This window comes from Balaenoptera ricei, chromosome 4, assembly GCF_028023285.1.
Source record: "Balaenoptera ricei isolate mBalRic1 chromosome 4, mBalRic1.hap2, whole genome shotgun sequence".
In the NCBI taxonomy this organism is placed as follows: domain Eukaryota; kingdom Metazoa; phylum Chordata; class Mammalia; order Artiodactyla; family Balaenopteridae; genus Balaenoptera; species Balaenoptera ricei.
In genome coordinates, this window is record NC_082642.1 from 119,005,248 (window position 1) to 119,024,863 (window position 19,616).

General features: G+C 38.0%; 1 protein-coding gene across 1 annotated transcript in view; it reads right to left on the reverse strand.

The window, feature by feature from the left end:
• Positions 1–18,661, reverse strand: part of NSUN3 (NOP2/Sun RNA methyltransferase 3) — a 58,601-nt gene extending 39,940 nt beyond the window's left edge. Inside the window, exons 1-3 of the mRNA XM_059922206.1 lie at positions 18,522–18,661; positions 17,593–17,702; positions 7,749–8,092 (exon numbers count right to left, since the gene is read on the reverse strand). Of these exons, the coding sequence (XP_059778189.1) occupies positions 7,749–8,092; positions 17,593–17,702; positions 18,522–18,536 (469 nt within the window). The 5' untranslated portion in view covers positions 18,537–18,661. The remainder of the gene's footprint in view (positions 1–7,748; positions 8,093–17,592; positions 17,703–18,521) is intronic.
• Between the last annotated feature and the right edge of the window lie 955 nt (positions 18,662–19,616).

Below are 19,616 nucleotides of genomic sequence, written 5' to 3' on the forward strand. Positions count from 1 at the left end.
CACAGAGCAGGAAACCAAGACACTTGGTTCCAGAGCCCTACTTATTTTTAAGCACCATGCCATGCTGCTTCTCAGTAATAGAAGGCATTTAGCAAATGGTTCTCTCCCTAATAAAATAGTTGTTTTGTTCTTCCTTTATTTGAATATATATTTATAAATATTTATATATATTTATTATGTAGTGACAAAAATTTCATATAATATATATTTAAAGATAAGCATATTTTTAAATGCATAAAAATATAAAGAAAGAACATCAAAAATTACCTAAAACCCATTGTCTTCAGATTAGCACCATCTAACATTTTAATAATCATACCATATTTCTTTATGCCTAGATGCACATATAAAACTTATATAAATGGAATTATATATTTTTGTAGTATCTTTTTTTCACCTTACTCTTCATCTACCCCCTCCACCAACTGCCCAACTACCCCATATACATATGCTTATATAATTGTCTACATACCCAGGATTATATTTACACACTTCTCTGTCCCATTACTCTCCATATATGCCAATATTTCAAAGGCAATACCACCAAGTCAATCAGTAGATATATAAATCATTTTTAAAGGCTGCTAAATAGTACACAGAAAAAAATGTGTCCTCCTTTATTCAACCATTGCTAATTGTTGGGCATTCACACTATTGTCACTAATAATAACATTCAATAAGCATCTTTATAAAAGTGTACTTTCATAATGTGCTTTTATTATTAACGGGATATTACCAGAGGAATATATAGGTTTGGGTAGGGGAATTTTTAGTTTTAGTAAATACTACCCTGTCCCACCACCAAACTCTCACAGAAGTAAGTTTTATTATTACTCTGATATGGCTTGTTATGCTGTAGTATAATCCTTGCTGTCTAACACAATTCTTTTCATTTGTCTATTCATCATTTGGTTTTGCTTTTCTGTCAACTGCCTACTCTTATCATTTGACCTTTTTTTTTTTCATTGCACTATTTATATTTTTCTTACTAACAGGTAAGATGTATTTTCATATTTTGAATATTAACCTTTTATCTGCCATCTGATTTGCAAATGGTTCCTAAATTGTCCTCTGAATTTATTTGTAGTATCTTTTTAAGTACATAAGTTTCACAATTTTTTTTAATAGTCAATCATATCACTTTTATAATTTCTAGGTTTTTTTATCTTATTTAAGGTGGTATTTTCAACCATTAGATTTTCAGGTCTAATTCAACTAAACATTCACACAGGCCACATTTGGCATCATCCTACACAGGACAGAAACTACGTCCTTTGCCAAGAGGGCAGGTGAGATATTGCTTTTTCTTGGAAGGCCTTGTGGCGGCCCACACAGGTGGTAATTCAGGTGCAAGAAGATGAGCCTCATGTTGGGCAGGTGCAGGAGTTGTCCTGGTTTAAAAGCCTCATGTCCCACAGGAGCCTATACCTCTTCTAACAACTCCACAGGCACAGCTTCCAGGGTCCCCACAAGGGACATGCCCAATTACAAGAGTCACTGCACTCAGGCCCAAAGCATGGCATCCCCATCAGGTCTTTAGGGTTTATTTACTCTTTCTCCCAGTGCACATTCATTTTACCAGTCAGGGTCATTTTTATCAAAAGCCTAGAAACAAAGTGACAATTTCTGTCAGGTTACCAGGGAAACAAATCAAGAGAACTAACTGAAGGTGAAATTCTAATGCAGAGTAGGAAAACTTTCTGTAAACTCTTTGCTCAAAAATATCTGTGTATACGTGTGTGTGTGTGTGTATACACACACACACACACACACACATACTGTTGTTTTTCTGGTTGTCACTCCACTGTTAAAAACTTGTAATGGCTTCCCATCATCCACTAAATAAAGTTCAAACACCTAGCTTTAATTAAATGTCTGTAATAGTGAGACCTCAAGAGAATTGTTCAATGTTAACCACTACCTCAATTATTTCACCAAAATATTCTGTGCTCCACCAAACTTGACTGACTCGCCTATTTCTCAAACATACTATGTACCTCTCCTATAGTACTTAACATATTTTATGTCATAGGAGAGTCCATGTGCATTGCTTACCTTTGCCACCACCAGGGCTCCAAATTTCTATACAGAAGGAGCTCAAGAGATGGCATCAATTTTGTTAGTGGGGAAAGGAGTAGAAAATCACTGTAAAGCTGCATTTGTACAGGTAGTACATTCTTTTTTATTTAGTTTACACTGGTTTTTTGGGGTGGTTTTGTGGAGGATTCACTAATGCATCTTATGAATAGGTGTCTGAAAGCTCTGTCTTAGCCTGAAATTGCTAGAAAACAGTCTAAGACGAAAGTTTACATTATAGAAGGGGTACAGTCCCAGGGACACAAGAGTGAGAGAAAAAAGGAAGTAAATCATGCACGGAGGGAACACAAATATAAGAGGGTTTGTAATAAAGCTAGCTACAGCTTCGCTCAGTCTCTCAGGATATGTCCATAGTCTGAAATTACTGACCCTTGTCAGAAACTGGCGTTTTGTGAACTAGAGACGAAGAACAAATAATCTACTGGCTTCTTCCTGTATCCAGCCTCTCATTGGTTAAAGTCCATTCCAAGAGTTCATAACTCCCACACACTTCAGGTTTGTGTTATCTGGCCCCTCCAGGCAAGTACTAAGGAAGCCAGAGAGTCCCTAGCCCAGGTGCAGCAAGCACTCAGGTGCGGTGACCTCTACTTGTCAGTTGGCACCCAACCAAAGGCATCCCCAATCTGTGGCAGTAGTAGCAACAGCAGCAGAAAACTGCCGGATGGCCTGAGCCTTTGCTAGGGTTTCTCCAGTATGGAAACAATTCAAGCGGCTCAAGCCTTAAGGTAGTAGGAAAGGTGAAGCCAAACATATCTGTGATGGTGTGTAAACCAGGGTCATGACAACCCCCGAAGTCATACCTTGCCTCCACCCTGTCTAACAATACTAAGGAGCCTCAAAGGAAAGAATCACATTTTAATTTCATTCCATTTCTCTCTTTTTCTGATTTAGATATTTTACATTCTACTTCTATTCTTCTAGTGGTAACCCTAAAGATTTTAACATGCATATGTAGAAGAAAAATCTAAATTAAGGCAATCGCCACCATTTTTCCTAAAAGATATAAGAATCTTATAACACTTCCTCCTAAATAAGATGCTACTGACATTGTGTATTTGGGATTTATTTGGGCTTACATTTTTTAAGTGCATAAAATGTTATTATCATTGTCTTCCGTAGTCAACAACTGTTAGATTTTCCCCATATATTTCCCACCTTCTTTGTTCTTCATTTCTTTTTGTATCTTCTATCTTCCATCTAGTATGGCTTTCCCTCTTCCTCTAGAATTGTTGGTGACAACCTTATACTCTTGCTCTCTCTTGGTCTAACAAAATGTCCATTTCACTTTTGCTCTTCAAGGATATTTTGGTGAACATATTTCTGAATTGACAGCCATCTTTTCTTAGCACATTGAAAACATCATTCCTCCGAAAGCTGGCTTCCGTTATTATGCTCAGAGGTCAATCCTCAGTCTAACTGTTGTCCTTTGAAGGTAGTTTGTCCTCTCTGGCTGTTATTAAGATGGTTTTTTATTTCCAACGTTCTGCAACTTCACTGTAATGGTCTATACTGGCTTAGCTGTGGTTACAAAATTTCAGAGGTATGTCCACTCCTCCCCCACCACCAAAGTTGAAGACAGGCTTTCCTTTCAGTCCCTTGGAAAGGACAATTTCTTCCTAGTTTTCCTTATTGGAGGGAATAGCATTTTGGAGTCTCACCTTTACGTAAGTTAGTCTCCTAGTAGATGCTCTATTTGAGCAGGCTCTGGCTTCTTTTTTATTCCCACATGTTCATGAAGCACTAGAAATCAACGTGCAAGTTTTTGGGGGAAGCAAATGCTCTCAAGTGAAAAGCCAGTTTCAGTGCTCGATTTACCTCCTAGGTTCCCAATCTCTTAATTTTTGGCCACTGAGTATTTGCAGATCATTGATGCATTTAAAAAGATTTTGTTTTTCTTTAATATTATATCCCATATTTTTAAGTTATTTTCAGCAGGAGAGTTGGCTAAAATACATAGTTTGTCATACCACAGGAAACAGAAGTCTTAGTTATCTCTATATCCTTCAGAGCTCTACACCTACCATCCAATGCCTGGCACATTGTATGTGCTCACTAAATGTGGCTGACTTGATGTGAAACATGACATTATAATAAAGAATATTCAAATTGCTAAACCTGAAAATCAGGGAAGCTTTTCATTAAATTGTAGCTTTAGTCAAGATTCTCAATTCAGCATTTTAAAATAACTCTCAGATTAAATATAACTTTATACTACATTATTGTTTGGTCTAGACATAGATTTTATTTGAAATAGGCTTATATTGGTTAAACTTTTAAAAATATACAATGTAAGGCATCACAATCCAAGATTCATATATATACTAAGACTCACTACATTGAGACAGAATTTCATGCTTAAATTGTCAAAGATGAACCAAATCTTTTTTTTTTTCAGCTAAGTAGAAAAAGGGGTGAATTTTAAAAATTCTTGAAGAAGTCACTGTGGTTTTTCAGGAATAGCATTTTGGAGTCTTGGCTTTATGTTTTATTTTTTTTTTACTACATGTTCCAAAATGGTCATTGCTAGTGTTATTTCCAAAAAGAAGGTGCACCTAATGCAGGGAGTTCTAGGAGATGAGGGAGCAGGAAGGAGGGCAAAAGCAATTTCAGTAAAGAAAGGAGTCTTTCTAATCTTCTCTACCACCAAAGGCCAACTAGATGTAAAAAGAGTATTACTGACAGCAAAGAGAATTTCATGCCAGCCCTCAGCAAGAAAGTTGATGAAGCCACTCCATCAAGCTGGGTCATTCTTAATATGTTAATGCTTTCCTACTTAGAATCAGAATTGTTTTCTCTTTTTCTATCAACACCAGGACATTATGAAGGCTACGCTGACAAAAGCAGAACAACAAAAAACGGTGGACAATCCCTCACTGTGCTAACAGGTGGGAGCAGCTGGATCAGAGAGAAGTAGACTAATTTTTTTAATCATCCTAAAATACGAGCTTTTTAATCATTCAAAGCTGTGAGCCTCCTGGCCCAGAATAAAGGCCAGTACTGGTCTAAGGAAATTCAGTGGATAAATGCACACTTAGTGCAGCCACCATTTTAAGCTTTGCTTATAAAAGCTTTTTTTAGATGGCTTCTGCATTCCAAATTCAAGCACTGTAGCCAACCTAATTTGGGCTTTGAGAATCAGCATGAAGACATCTGTACTTCTTAGTAAACCATTATCATTAGCCCTTCTTAGATGAAAAGCTACTTTACTTGGAACACTGCCTGTAATTCATTGCCCTTGATGTAAGAACAGGACGATTCTTCTGCACTTCAAACTCCTAGAATATATCTGTTTGCCTTTGGATTCCTAATCTGGAATTTCCTTACCATAAACATGTAAAACATTTATAGCCTACTAATGAGGATAATCTAGGATTAAAATGTCTTCTTTTCAAAATGGTACCCAAATTTGGCATTTCTCTTCCATCTTTCACAATACTAAAAATTCTATATTCAAAATTGATGCAACAAACAAAATAAGAGTACTGTCAAAGAACACACAGTGAAAGTAATAACAAATACTCCTTATAACACGATTCCATAAAATTTCACTTTCAGCTCAAATTATAAAAATAATAAAATAACCTTACAAAATAATCTCTTTCATTGTGATTTCTTACAAAACAATACAGCAAGCTTCAATAAGAGAGTTTTAACAATTTGAAAACACACAGTATGGTTTTACCTAAATATACAGTTAACTGATATATTTGTACCAATGCCTGGTACAACTGTATTCACAGTTCTCAGAAAAATGTTTGTAATCTATTTCAACAGGAATGCTATCAAAGGAAGATATAAAGTAGCAGTCCTCAAACTAACATATGCATGCCCTGGGGATACATAACAACTTTTTAAGGGATAAGGAGGCTTAGATAGTTTCAAAAGAATTAATTTTCAGATCATCAACTTCTTAAGAAAGGAGAACACCTCTGGACAGGGCTTCTCCTGAGATAACGGCCCTTCACCAACTTTACAAATGAGGAGCAAGTTCCCACCCGTCCAGTATCTTATTACAAGTTGTTCCAGGGCATAGAAACCTCCATAGCCCTCCAAACAAAGGCAGTTCAACACACTGGTGCTTTGGCTGAGAAAGTGAATGAGTCTCCTAATTAGGCAACACAGCCTTTTTAAATTGAGATGGTTTCTAATCCTTTGCCTTCTTCAAAATCAAAAACAGACCTAAAGAGTGTTCACATAGTAAATGATTAAAATAATGCTTGGTGAAAGAGATCTATGTGATTTAGGGTTATAATTCAGGAGATTTAAAGAACTAGTGAGATTACTATAACACAATTCCCACCATCTTTTTATCTATGTGAACAGCATTTGCACTTATAAAAACAAAACCATCAAACAAAAACCAGACAGAATTGATGCTGAGCCCTGTCTTATCTAACCATAAGTAATTTTCATTCAGGGAAACCTAAAGTAATAGTTTAAACGTCCCATCGTCTCATTAAAAAAAATATAATGAATGCATTACTTTTAACAAATATATATATAAAAATGTATATTACATATATTTCATCATTTTTGTACTACTAATAACAGTAATGATAAGTCATTTCAGAAGAACTTTTAAAATCTTTAGAATTGCACTGTCCAATACTACATCCACTTGCCACATGAGGCTAGGAGCACTTAAAACGTGGCTAGTCCAAACTGAAATGTGCTATAAGTGTAAAATGCACACCAATTTCGAAGACTTTGTAAGAAAATGAGAATGCAAAATATCTCATTAATAATTTTTATTTTGATTACATGTTCAAATAATATTGTGGACTTAATTGGGTTACAATGTATTATTAAAATTAATTTCACTAGTTTCTATTTTTAATGAGATTGCTCAAAAATGTTCAATTATATATGTACTTCATGTTATATTTCTATTGGACAGAACTCTCTTAGAACCTTATGGTCCAATGATACAAAAATTGATTTTAAATGTATATTGTTTTAAATGTATATGTTTTTGTTGCACGGAAGTATGACAAGGAGGGGCTTCCCTGGTGGCGCAGTGGTTGAGAACCTGCCTGCCAATACAAGGGACACGGGTTCGAGCCCTGGTCTGGGAAGATCCCACATGCCGCGGTGCAACTAGGCCCGTGAGCCACAACTACTGAGCCTGTGCGTCTGGAGCCTGTGCTACGCAACAGGAGAGGCCGTGACAGTGAGAGGCCCGCGCACCGCGATGAAGAGTGGCCCCTGCTCGCCACAACTAGAGAAAGCCCTCGCACAGAAACGAAGACCCAACACAGCCAAAAATAAATAAATAAATAAATTTATTTAAAAAAAAAAAAAAAAAGAAGTATGACAAGGATATCAATACAAGACTCTCAAATGTAAAAGTGACAATAAAATTTTTAAAATCTTTGTCATTAGCTTATCAGCTAATGACATTATCTGATAGATTTGTGTTCACAAAATGTTGTAGTTTTGTTCCCAATTACCTGCCAATTAAGTAGCTGGAAAAAAAATGTTATTTACACTATTTCCTCAGCTAATATTTCCATTCTTTTCCACACTATCCTGGATTTTAGGCTTTCAAAGTCTGCAAACTCAATCTTACATTTCTCCCCGCATACTTTAAAAGTATTTTGTAACATGTGGATATTTAAAAGTTGTCAGTTATGAAAAGAAAAGTACATTACCTGGATAAGCACACTGTAGCAGAGCTATCGATTTGCCTCCAGGGCCAGCACACAGATCCAGAACCTTTTCCCCATCCCTCAATTCCAGAGCCAGTACTGGGAGAAGAGAGGCAGCATTCAGGAGATAGTATTTTTTTAGGTTTCCAATTCGGTGTCTTTCTGAAGGCATTCTGTGTGGAGTTCTGCTAAGGTAACATTTCATTGATTTAGGATAGTAGGGTAAAGATCCTTGAAAGAGTGAGTGATAGCCCTTCAAATGTAAATCCTTTTCCAGTTCAAAAGGATAATTGAATCGGTTAAGAAGCACAGCATATTGCCAACATGATGGAGATGTTAGTATATCCCTAGAGAGAAAAAGAAAAACAGAGGGATATTAATATTATACACAGCAATACAATCTTATATTACTAAGTGAGGGAATGTGGTCCTAGTTTTACACTTTACTTACCTGTGATTTTCAGAGCCAGGAGTAGTATTATAGACTTTTTCTTTTGCCTCAGGCTCCCATATTGCTCAACCCAGTACTGTTATGTTCCTGTCTATATTTAAAACTTTGATATTTTGTTCATCATGGGTTTTTTTCTTTTGTATCAGTTTTGGTCATTAAAATAGTATTTACCTTGGTTACCAAGTTTTAGGGGCTCTGCACTAAAGAGGAATGCCTCACTTGCCTCAGTCTAGTCTCTCCCTGCAGATTATCTTGCCAAAAAAACATGGCCTGTCTTTAACATACCTCAAAATCCATCACAATAGATTTCAGTCTATCACTCTTTTTGTGCAAGGAAGCGTTTTTCTTAGAGAGAAAATTAAAACCTGAGTCTATTAATACTGAAGGGAAAAGTACTATCATTAAAGGGTGTTTAAAGGAATGAGTGTTCAAGTTTTCCTCTGATGAAGATAAAAGTATGGAAAGCTAACTACAGTGAACACTACAGTAACAGAGTTAATGAGGCAATCAGTGGCTCAGATGATACAAAACCAAGGATGGTTTAAAAATCACTCATGAAAAAAAAAAAATCACTCATGGATTGATGGTGCAGGCTTTCCCTGCCCCCACCTCTCCAAGAGATTTACCTTCCTAATTTTTTACTTGGTCCAACAGTTAGATCTGTTGACAATCACAAGCTCACATCAACTGACAAATGATACAGCAGGAAATATTTATTTACGAGCTGACCTTTCTAGCTGAGTTATTTGGGAGCCTCATTAACCACGGTCAATTAAGTAAATTCCAGCTGCTACTCACCCTGGTGTGGCCTATGTGAGGAATGGCTGGATTGAAATGTTAACACCTGCGACTCTGGACGTGTGCCATGTGAATTTCAGTTGAGGCTAACATGTGAAATTGCTTTCTCTTTTCACTGCCTCTTACTATGATGGTGCATCACAGAAGCCCAGTGTTTCAGCTATACCGGAGGATGACAATCTCTTTAAAAACATGCTTCACAAACTTTAGCGTGCATCAAGTGCCTGTAAGAGACTGCTAGGCCCCACCCGGGGCTTTCTGTAGGTCTGAGGTAGAGCCTGAGAATTTGCATTTCTAGCAAGTTCTCGGGTGATACTGATGCGCTGATCCCCAGGACCACACTTTGGGAACCAATGCATTACACTGGACCCTAAAAGGAAATCTATGAACGCCACGGTTGTAAACCTTATGTCAGTCCATCCTAATCTTACCCTCCAAACTGGATGAATATCTATCCAGAGTTTTGAGTCATGTAGTAACAGGGAAATAATGCTCAGAAACATAATTTTATTAATACAGACTAAAGTGGCTTAGCTTTAAGTCATGTGTCCATCCCTTAGCTAACAAAGGGCTAGACACTTTCAATTGGCTTTATACACTTTCAATTGGTTAATATCTGGCAGGGCAAATCTCCATCCTTTTTTCTTTTTTTCTTCACAATTTCCAAAGCTATCTTAGAATGTTTATTGTTTCAGGTGAACATGAGAATCAATTGGTCAATTAAAAATATTTTATAAAATATTTGTATAGATAAATAGATAATAACTTTGACTAGGATTATGTTAAATGCACTAAATTTGGGGAGAATTAACATTTTATTGTATTCACTCTTTCCAACTTTCACCACAATATGTTTCTCCATTTATTCACATTTTCTTTCAGATCCCTTAGTAAAGATTATTAATCTTGCATATTTTACTTAACCTTATTGTATAAAAGGATTGTTAGTTTAGGAACACTACTGATTCTTGTACATTATCCAATATGTTAAATCTTGAAGGATGAGGAGGAATTAGCCACAGGATGAAATGAAAATACAAATTCCAGGGCAAAGGCCAAAGCGGCCATAGCACGTGTACAGGCACAAAGGTATGATGGACAGTGCATTTGGGGAATTAAAAGTAGTCTAATGTGGCAGAAGATTATATGGGTCAAGTATAAGATGATAAACTTTTAAAATATTACCTTATAAATTTAAAATTCTTATAAATGAGAAGTCATTGAAAGACTCTAGGGGGGAGAGCCTCATTAGATTTAAAAACATGTACTTATGGCAGAGTGAGGCAGGAATCTTCAGAAATTATCCTATCTCATTCTTCAACAACTAGATAAAATAAGCTCTTGCTCAGAACAAATAAATTTTCTGATCCCTCTTAACCTACACCCAGCCTACTGAACTACCTGAATTTCCTGGTGCAAGTTTTCGTTAGCCTTTAACAGTCTCGGCATAAACTGCTCCCTCTGCTTGGAATGACTTTTCCTCTCTCACCCCCTTCAGCCTGACTTACCTCTCCTACTCGCTATTCACGGGGCAGTTTAGGCTTTATCTCCCCAGGGAAGCCTCTCTACCTACCACCCAATCCACCCACTCCATCTCACCCTGATAATATCAATAATAATAAAAATTACTGATCACATGCTTACTATGTGCTTTTTGCATGCTTACCTCATTTCACCATCACAACAACCGTGAGGGGCAGCTATTATGCTCATTTTAGAGGTCAAGCTAACTGAGGCTTTCAGAGATTTGGCAACTTACCCAAGGTCACATCACTGTTTAAAGAGAAGTCCCTGATTCAAAATCCGCTGGCTTTAGAGCCTAATAGGAGTGTGAGGCCCTGGTACTGTAGCACAAGTGGTATATGACAGGAAAGAGAAGAGAATTTCTACTCCAACCCTCACCTAGTGCCAGTGGCCCCGTTCTCCCTGAAGCTTGACATACGCAGCCCTTGGGAACCAGCTGCAACAGGATCCATTCAACGAAGAGACTGCTAAGGCTGCTCGGGCTGGTACTTCCCAGCCCTGAGAAAGCAAAGCTGTGTATTAATGTGGGTCTCAGCACCCACCTGCCAGTAACCTCGTCTTCCCCCAACACACAGACACACCCTCCAGCGCTTGCACTGGTGGGATGATGCCCTGATGCTGGTGGCTACTCACTTCAAAAGCTCTGATGGATGCAGCAGACAGTGGAGGGAGCACATATTAGAAGACTCAAGAAGACACTGGCCAGGCGCCACACTCCAGGTCTCCTCTCAAGATTCATGAGGAGGAGTCTGAAGCTGCGTCACTTAATAAGCTCCAAGGCCAGAAGTGCAAGCACACCAGCAGTCAGCAGAATGGGGACCTAGAAGATCAGTGACCTGCAAATATTTTGCTAGTACTTCCACTGATAGCATTTTGAAAAAAACTATGTACCCTCTGGAACATTTTAAGTTGACATCAAAATCTTCACCATATGTTTAAGGATGTAATTTCCAGCATACTGTAAAAATTGACATTTTAAAATACAAATTATACTACTTTTTAAAATCTATCCAGTGGAACCTAAATACCAGAGTGATTTTGAAACCCAGCATTGTCCATTTAAAGATTCATGGACTGACTCTTCTTGAACAGGTGGAAATTTTGCACTGTTCCTTTCCCTTTTATTTACATTTTATTTCCCCATATAACTTTATCCTAATACATTTTTGTGCTTTTAATCTTTATTACCTTATCGTATTTCTCTCTCTCTCTCTCTCTCTCTCTCTCTCTCTCTCTCTCTCACACACACACACACACACACACACACACACACACACGTGTATATACTAAATTTGTTTTCACTGTAGCCTTAAAGCTCTAAGTGTTTTACGGTAACTTCTGGATTAGTCATCAATAAAATGACTAGTACAAAATTGATCAAAATAACTTATAGATTTGATAATCTATAAATAATTTGATAATTGTTTAAACATAAAAAGGAAAAATTCATAGGAAATGAATCTCTTAATGAAATGAGCTTTTTCTCCCTCCTACATCCAGCAATGAATATTACCTAGTGCTATAACGATCAGGGTTCAACATCAATTCCTATTTTGAGTTTTTAGAAGGAGTGACAAAAACCTTCACTTAAATAAGTAGGTGAGAATTAAATATATTTTGTTAAAACAATGTCTCCGTTTTGTTAAAATTCTTTTGAGTTATGATCTCAAATCACTAAATGACATATCTTCAAAAATATTTTAAATAATCTGTTGGCTGACAACTCAATTGGAGGTCCTTTACTTACGCTGAAAGCAAAACTTGGAGACCATCTGACCTGTCAAAGAATTTGGTAGTCCTTTGTCATTTACAATTACAGTCCAATAGTCTCTGGCAGGGGGAGTTTTGACACCCTGGAGGAATGCAGTGTGGAAGAGCCAGGATGGTGAAAGTGTGACCCTTCTTGTAAAGTGGGACAAAGACAGTGTAGAAGGGCAGGTTGGGAAAGGGGAATAAGTACCCCTCTTAGGCAACAGGGAAGCAGAGTAATCTCCTGAAAAAGCATACATGAAAGCCGAGGATCTGGAAGTTGATTGCTATAACTTGCCTGTGCTCATATATCCCTTGAAAATTGCATAATATATTATTTGGACAATGTTTGTTATATGATAACATGATTTTCAACTTTTGTGTGATTTTCTTTTCTCTTACTATTCTATTCTCCATTCTACCTTCCTATCTAATGATGAGGATAAAATATTATCTTATCTACACATCACTAAGCACAACTGCTTAGTTCTGTATAAATGCATAGATTACAGAACCCACTAAACGTTCATGGTTAAAATACAGAAATCCCTTTTGTTTTATTGCTATTATTACCCACTAGAGGGCGCTCATTCAATCATTTTAAAAGTCTGGTTTAGAAATCAAGAATAAATCAACTCATGGAAATGCATCAAGGTATGTTTTCATGCCATTTTATTTCTATTCTTCAGAGTCTAATAATGAGCTGACTGCCTGCTACTCTTTCTTGACATTGTTTCCTCCTTGTTTCTCACGGAAGGGCAATCTATGTCCATATTTGTTAGCCACAGTACCTCAGATTGGGAGTCCTGAGTGAAGGTTTGTGTTTGGTGGAGACAACAAAAGGCTGAAAATACTGCACACAAGGAGTCCCTTGTATCAGGAGACACGTGCATACACTCCCAAGACTGGGACTCCAGACCCTTCACAGCAAGCAGCACACTTGGTAGAGGAAAAGGCACAGACTTTCAAGTCACAGGCTTGGACTGGCCATAAACTGAGACACCTGGAAATTTTTCTAATCTCTGAGTCTAAAAGGAGCTAAAAGTTACTACTACACAGGGTGTGCACAGATCAAGGTTGAAAATGTGTGTAAAGCCAAATAAGGGTCAAAATAAAATCTAGATGCTAGTTCATTTCTGTCTTCCTCAACCAGCCCACTCCACCCCCACCCACCCCTTCACAGATTCTGGTAATGCAATCTGGTTATATAATAATTTTTACTGCTATATGTGAACTATGTGACCTCTGGGTTAATGAGGAGAATGTTAAATATATATATATATTTATTTACAGACAGGCCAGACTTAACTATGGCTTTTTTTCTTGCCTTCCACAAAGTGCACACAAATTTCCAAAGTTCATAAAGATTTCCAATTACTCCTCCCCTCATATATATTTGAGGGCAGACTATATATAATCCATCTTTGTATTCCCAATGCTTAGCACAATGCCTGGTATATAAACACTGCCTAAGTTGTGAATACATACGTAGACCACTTGCACAAGTCTTAAGATACTGGTTCTTCAAGGCCCTCCCTTGTCAGGGAAGAGACAAGTCAGTAAATTATGACAATACAACCTTGAAAGAATTAAAACAGCTGTATCATCAAAATGCAGTGGAAACACAAAGGGCAGAACTAATTTTGCCAAGCGCGTATGGGACAGCTTGATGAAGAATAACAGTAATAGTAATAAAAATAATTCTCACATGTACTGAGGGCTTACTATACGTCAAACAATATTCTAAACACTTTGTTTTTATATGTAAATTCATTTTCTCTTTCCAAATAATTATATGAAATAGATACTATTTTTCCCACTTTACAGACAAGGGTAGTGAGGCGCAGACATGTTAAAGAACTCTCCTAGGTCACTAGCTACAAGATGCACAGGCGGGATCTGAACCCCCACTTTAACCACCGTACAGAGGGGAAAAGGAGGGCATCATTCCTGGCAGAGGGAACAGCATACTCAGTCCCGAAAAGATGACGGAGCCTGTCTAGTCATGATAAGACATTTAGTCCAAACGTAATACTGCAGACAGTGGGGGAGCAAAGGAGGCTAGTATCCCAGGAGTGACATGCTGGAATAAGGCAGCATTGAGAAGCAGCATGACAGCGTGGGTAAGACAAACTCCCAGGGCTTTTCCAAATGTGAGCTGCATATCACTGGGCAAGTTACTTAACCTCTGCATGCCTCAGCTTTCCTATCTATAAAATGGAAATAATAATAACTACCTCGAAGGGTTGTACAGGATTATGTTATCATCTGTAAAGTGATTAGAACGTTGTCTGGCATATAGTGCCATAAAAGTGGACGCTAAACTAAGCAAACAAACAAATATTAAAGGGGAGAGACTATGGAAAAGGGTTGTTGCAATATGTCAGGTAAGGAAACAATGAAGGCCTAACTAAATAGTAACAGTGATGATAAAAAGGAGATCCAAATTAAGAAACTTCTCAAGTAAAAGCAAAAGCACTTGGTGGGCATTTAGATTTTGATAGGGGCAGGGCAGTGGTGTGTGGTGGTAGTACAGAGTTAGGGAGACCCCAAGACACCCTTACTATTACACTATTAAGTTAGGGTTCCCCAAGACTACTCTCAGGTTGATTATTAGCTAAAAGCTATTTTATTAGCTATATTATAAGCTATAACTCACTGTTACACTCATGGTTATGGTTACAGCTTATTACAGTTAAAATCAGGCAAGGTAAGAGATGCAGGATGCAGAGTGTAGGACAGTTCAAAGCATGAAGCTTCCAGCTGTCCTCCTCAGTGGAATCATGGACAAGGATAACCTTTCCCCGTAACGATGTGTGACAATATGCACAGGAGTACTGCCAACCAGGGAGTCTTGGTGTCTAGATTTTACTGGGGCTCAGTCACACAAACATGACTGACTACCCACTCAGCTGACCTTCAGTCTCCAGCCCCTCCGGAGGTTGGAGGCAGGAGCCTTAGCTGATACGGTGGCCCAGAGCCCCCACCTCACATCACGTTGTTACACTTCCCCACGTTGCCCAAGCCCCCAGGTAAACAAAGACTCTTAGGCAGAGCATTCCAAGGGCTTAGAGATCACCTCCAAGGAGCTGAGGGCAAATGTCAGACCTATCTCTGAATAAGGTTCATTCTTCACTAAAAGGCAGTGGAAGTGTGGAGGAGGAAAAAGGAAACTGAATTGATAGTGATGCCTTCAAATGAGATAGAATATGCAAGCAGCAAATGGCAACACAGGTTTGGTACGGGAAAATAATAATATGCTTTTGAGTTTGCCTGGTACGAAACTAAGTTATCAGAAAACACTTAAGCTTGGCAAGGGCTGCATCACTTGAGATGACAGCACACTGAGGGAAGTTTAGAGTCATGCCATGAATGGGCTCACCTTAAGGAGAACATGTAGGTAACAAGTAGGGCAAAAATTGAATCCGGGTAAACTCTCAACTTCAAAGGGCTGCTAAGAATGTGAGGGCAAGAAGGGTTTTTACAAAACGATAAAATTAAAATAAACACTAAACCTACCCCACTACTACAGAAAACTAAAAATACTGAGTAAATTATTAACTTTCTAGATAGCACAAAAATGCACTCACCTTTCCCTGGAAGTACATAGACTCTGCAAGCACAATATTACGTCTTGCAAATAAATAGTTAAAAAACAAAAGTATTTCTGTTCTTATTTCTCCATGCCATCCTCCATGCTCAGACTACTTTCTAAGCTGAGAAAGCCTTTTTTTTGCCTATGGTAAATTTAGCACATGTTTATGCAAAACTTAAATTACCATGAAAACCCAACAAAAAGGTAGATGAAGCAGAAGGCATGGCTAATTAAATGGACTGCTCATTTTGGTTAGGGTCAAATAATAATTTATAAATCTGTCTGAGCACAGTAAATAGAAAAATAACTCATTACAGGTCTGAGCAGCCAGATAAAGTCTGAAGACAATACACCTCTTGAAATTTTTATTTTTTTTTTTAGATCATCCATTTACGCCTAATTACATCCCAGGTATGAGAGGCATATAGAATAGGAGTTAGCTGTGGGAGTTCATGAACCAGAGAGCCTGGGCACAAATCCCAGTTCTGCCACTTACTAGCTGAGAGAACTTGGGCAAATTACTTAAAGTCTGTGCAGTTCCCTCAGGTGAAAAGTGGGAAACAAACTTCAGAGGTTTGTTCTAAGCGTCAAAAAAAGTCAGTATTACCTGGCACATAATAAGCATGCCATAGGTGTTTGGTTATTTGGCTACTGTATTTGAGTAACTGTGCATACTGAAAACCTCATGAATTAATTACACGCTTCACTATTCATTCCTCTTTCTTCTCTGTGATAGAAGACACCCATTTAAAAATCTAGTTTTGAAATAAAACTACAACTATAAACTACATTTTCACATTACAGTATTTCCAAGTTTCTAAAACAGTTTAATTTGTCTAAAATTATTTCAGAACCACTTCATACTTTATTAAATCACCAAGACCTGGCTTCTCCTCAGGTCTCTGCTGGCACCATCAGGCTTTGTTAGATAAGACTAGGTACTCCCGCCTATTTCTATTGGGATATTTATGGAATTAGCAGTTTATATAGTTTTAATCATGCGCCTCCTCCTCCATGAACAGACTGTCTGAAAACTGGTCCTGGGGACTGTCTTGCTCTTTGTATTTCACAGTGTATGGTATACCGTATCAGGCACTCAATGTAAAGAACCCATAGAGCAACATACTGACCAAACACAAAACTCACTAAACATACAAATCGAACTTCTCTCACATCTAGGCATTAAATATTTCTCATTTCTGTTTTCTATAATACATTTAAATAATTTGTGTGTGTGTGTGTGTGTGTGAGCACAGGCATGTGTGTTCAAAACACAGCCAGCTATAGATATGGGGAAGAAACATGATTACCAAATAGAGTGACTTCAGCTAAGATAAAGCAGTGTTGGCTTTAAAGACTTGTTGCATTATCTCCTGAATTTCAGAAACTAGTCAAATACCCTCAAAATTTTTCTTTCAGATTTTTCTGTTACAGTATAATTAATTTTGTCAAACTGGTGGGCAGTCCTGTTTCAAAGATCAAAGCAATTTCTTAAGGCAAGGGCATAACAATTTTTGCTTATAACAAAATTATCACTACAAAGTTTTCTTTCTACCCTTTCCATTTTCCTATGAGCCAATCTATTTCCTCCTCCTTCTCCCTTCTGAAGCCTCAGCAGGAAATGGAAACCAGGTTTAGATTCCTTTATCTTTCATCTTCACAGCACCCCTCCCCCAGATGGGTTTATTTCTTGTTCTATCATAAAGCATCAAGAGATGAATTATACTAACCTTACTGTATGCCAGGCATCTCCAAGTTCTCTGGAATATTCCTTTTCAAAATGATCCAATACAACTTTGCAAATCTGTTTTGCAACCTTCCTCTCTGATTTTGCTTTCAGCTATGATGATAAGAAAAGGCTGCTGACACACTCTGATGTTACCAATTTACTTAACTTCAACATTATTAGTACAGTCTTTTTTCTTAAGATAACACTTTTTTTTCCCTGATAATTACTAGTTCTTACAACAGGAGCTGTACCTCACACATAACAAAACTGTATTATTTACTTACGAAAAAAAGGTTTCTCCAAATGATTATTGCTCAAATGTAAAGCAAAGGTAAAGCAGAATTGCGGTGTTAACACAGGAATGTGTGTCAAAGGAACAAAATTAATTTAAATAAGCCACTCTAGATGTTAACATTAGGGGAACTGGGTGAAATAGGCAGAGGAAGTCTTTATTATCTTCGCAACTTTTTAGGAAATGTAAAATTATTCCAAAATAAAATGTATTTAGAAGAAAAGTCACTCTAGTTTCCTGTGGAAACGTCCTTTCAGTTCTATTTCATTTACTAATCCAAGAAAAGTTTACCTATGTAACAGATATCCTTTAAGCTCCCAGGACAGTACAGTGACAAAGAGAGTCTCAGCCCTCCAAGAGCTTGCATTGTGCTCAAAGCTGAAAGGAGTGGATATTAAAGTCTGCAGGCGGGACTGCAGACAGGTTATTTGAGGCGGATGTGAGTCTTGGGAGAAAACGACAGAGAACGCTCACGAACAAGCGTCAAAACACTCGGCATTATTCTAGAGCTTTGGACTGAAGCCAGAGAAACCCAGAGATCACCAAGTTCCCACATCCTAGCCCCCTCCCTCGCCACGTCGTCGGTCGATAAAGTTTCTGGTTCAGTCACAGGCACCCAGCTGGATGCCAGCCCTCACCCGGGTCAACATCATTCCGTCAGGAGAGGTCAAACAAGAAGTCAAGACCACCGGACATCTCAAGCTTGCGGGGAACCAAAAGCTCACCCCCTCTTCCGAGTTTCGCCAGAATTCTCTCCCATCCCTCACTTTTCCGGTTCAACTTCTCGCGAGATTCTGCTTTGCCTGAGTTATCGAAATCTCGCCTAAAACCCTAGGTGCCCGCGAGAGGCAAACGCAAAGTTAATTTCTGCCGGTGGCTGAAGGAGGCGGTGCCTACCTACTCCGGGGGCGTGGCTGGGGCCCGTGGGCGGAGCCTTGGGCAGGCTGTCTTAAAGTCGCGCCTCACGCTGAACAGTCTCTCACTGGTGTGTGCTTGAGGCTCAGTGAAAGGATGGAAGTGTTTGTCACTATTAGGTACGCTGTATGATCGTTGTTTTAAGATGTTCTCAGAGGCGAAGCTGGTTACTGTTAATCTACCAAATCCGAAGACCCCCGTTATCCCAGATATTCAGGACTCAAGATAAAAGAACGGATATGATGAAAAAGAAATTGTCACGCATTTCCTAGAGATGGCCCATTGGGATAATATCTCTCTTTTAATGGGGAGGGTTAAAGGATTAAATTGATTGAAATACACAGGTAAAGCGTCTAGCATAGAGACTAGGGAATAGTAAATGCCCAAATGTTAGCTGCTACTGTGTATTATTTTCACTATCTTGATCTTCGTGATTATCATCAAGTTCTGATAACAAATGCCTGACGACCAAAATGACCTTACACCCTATACCCTAAAAAATGACCCTCCTCACCCACCTTTACTAGGGGAAGTGTTACTGGTTCTCAGGAAAGTAGTCCCTAATATTTAATGACCATCATCATTTTGAGACCTTTGATGCTCCATATATCAGTATAGTGTATAATATAGGTGCAAATCTTAGGACCATGTAAAAAGATAAATTTCATTACCCCAAATGTGATTTGAAGCTTAATATATTTATTTATTTAAACAGGTTACCCAATAATCTAAAAATGAATTTAGATTTGGTGCAAAAGAAAATATAGTACTAAGGAGTGAGATGATTCAATGCACTACTTTGTTGAAAGTTTAAGGAA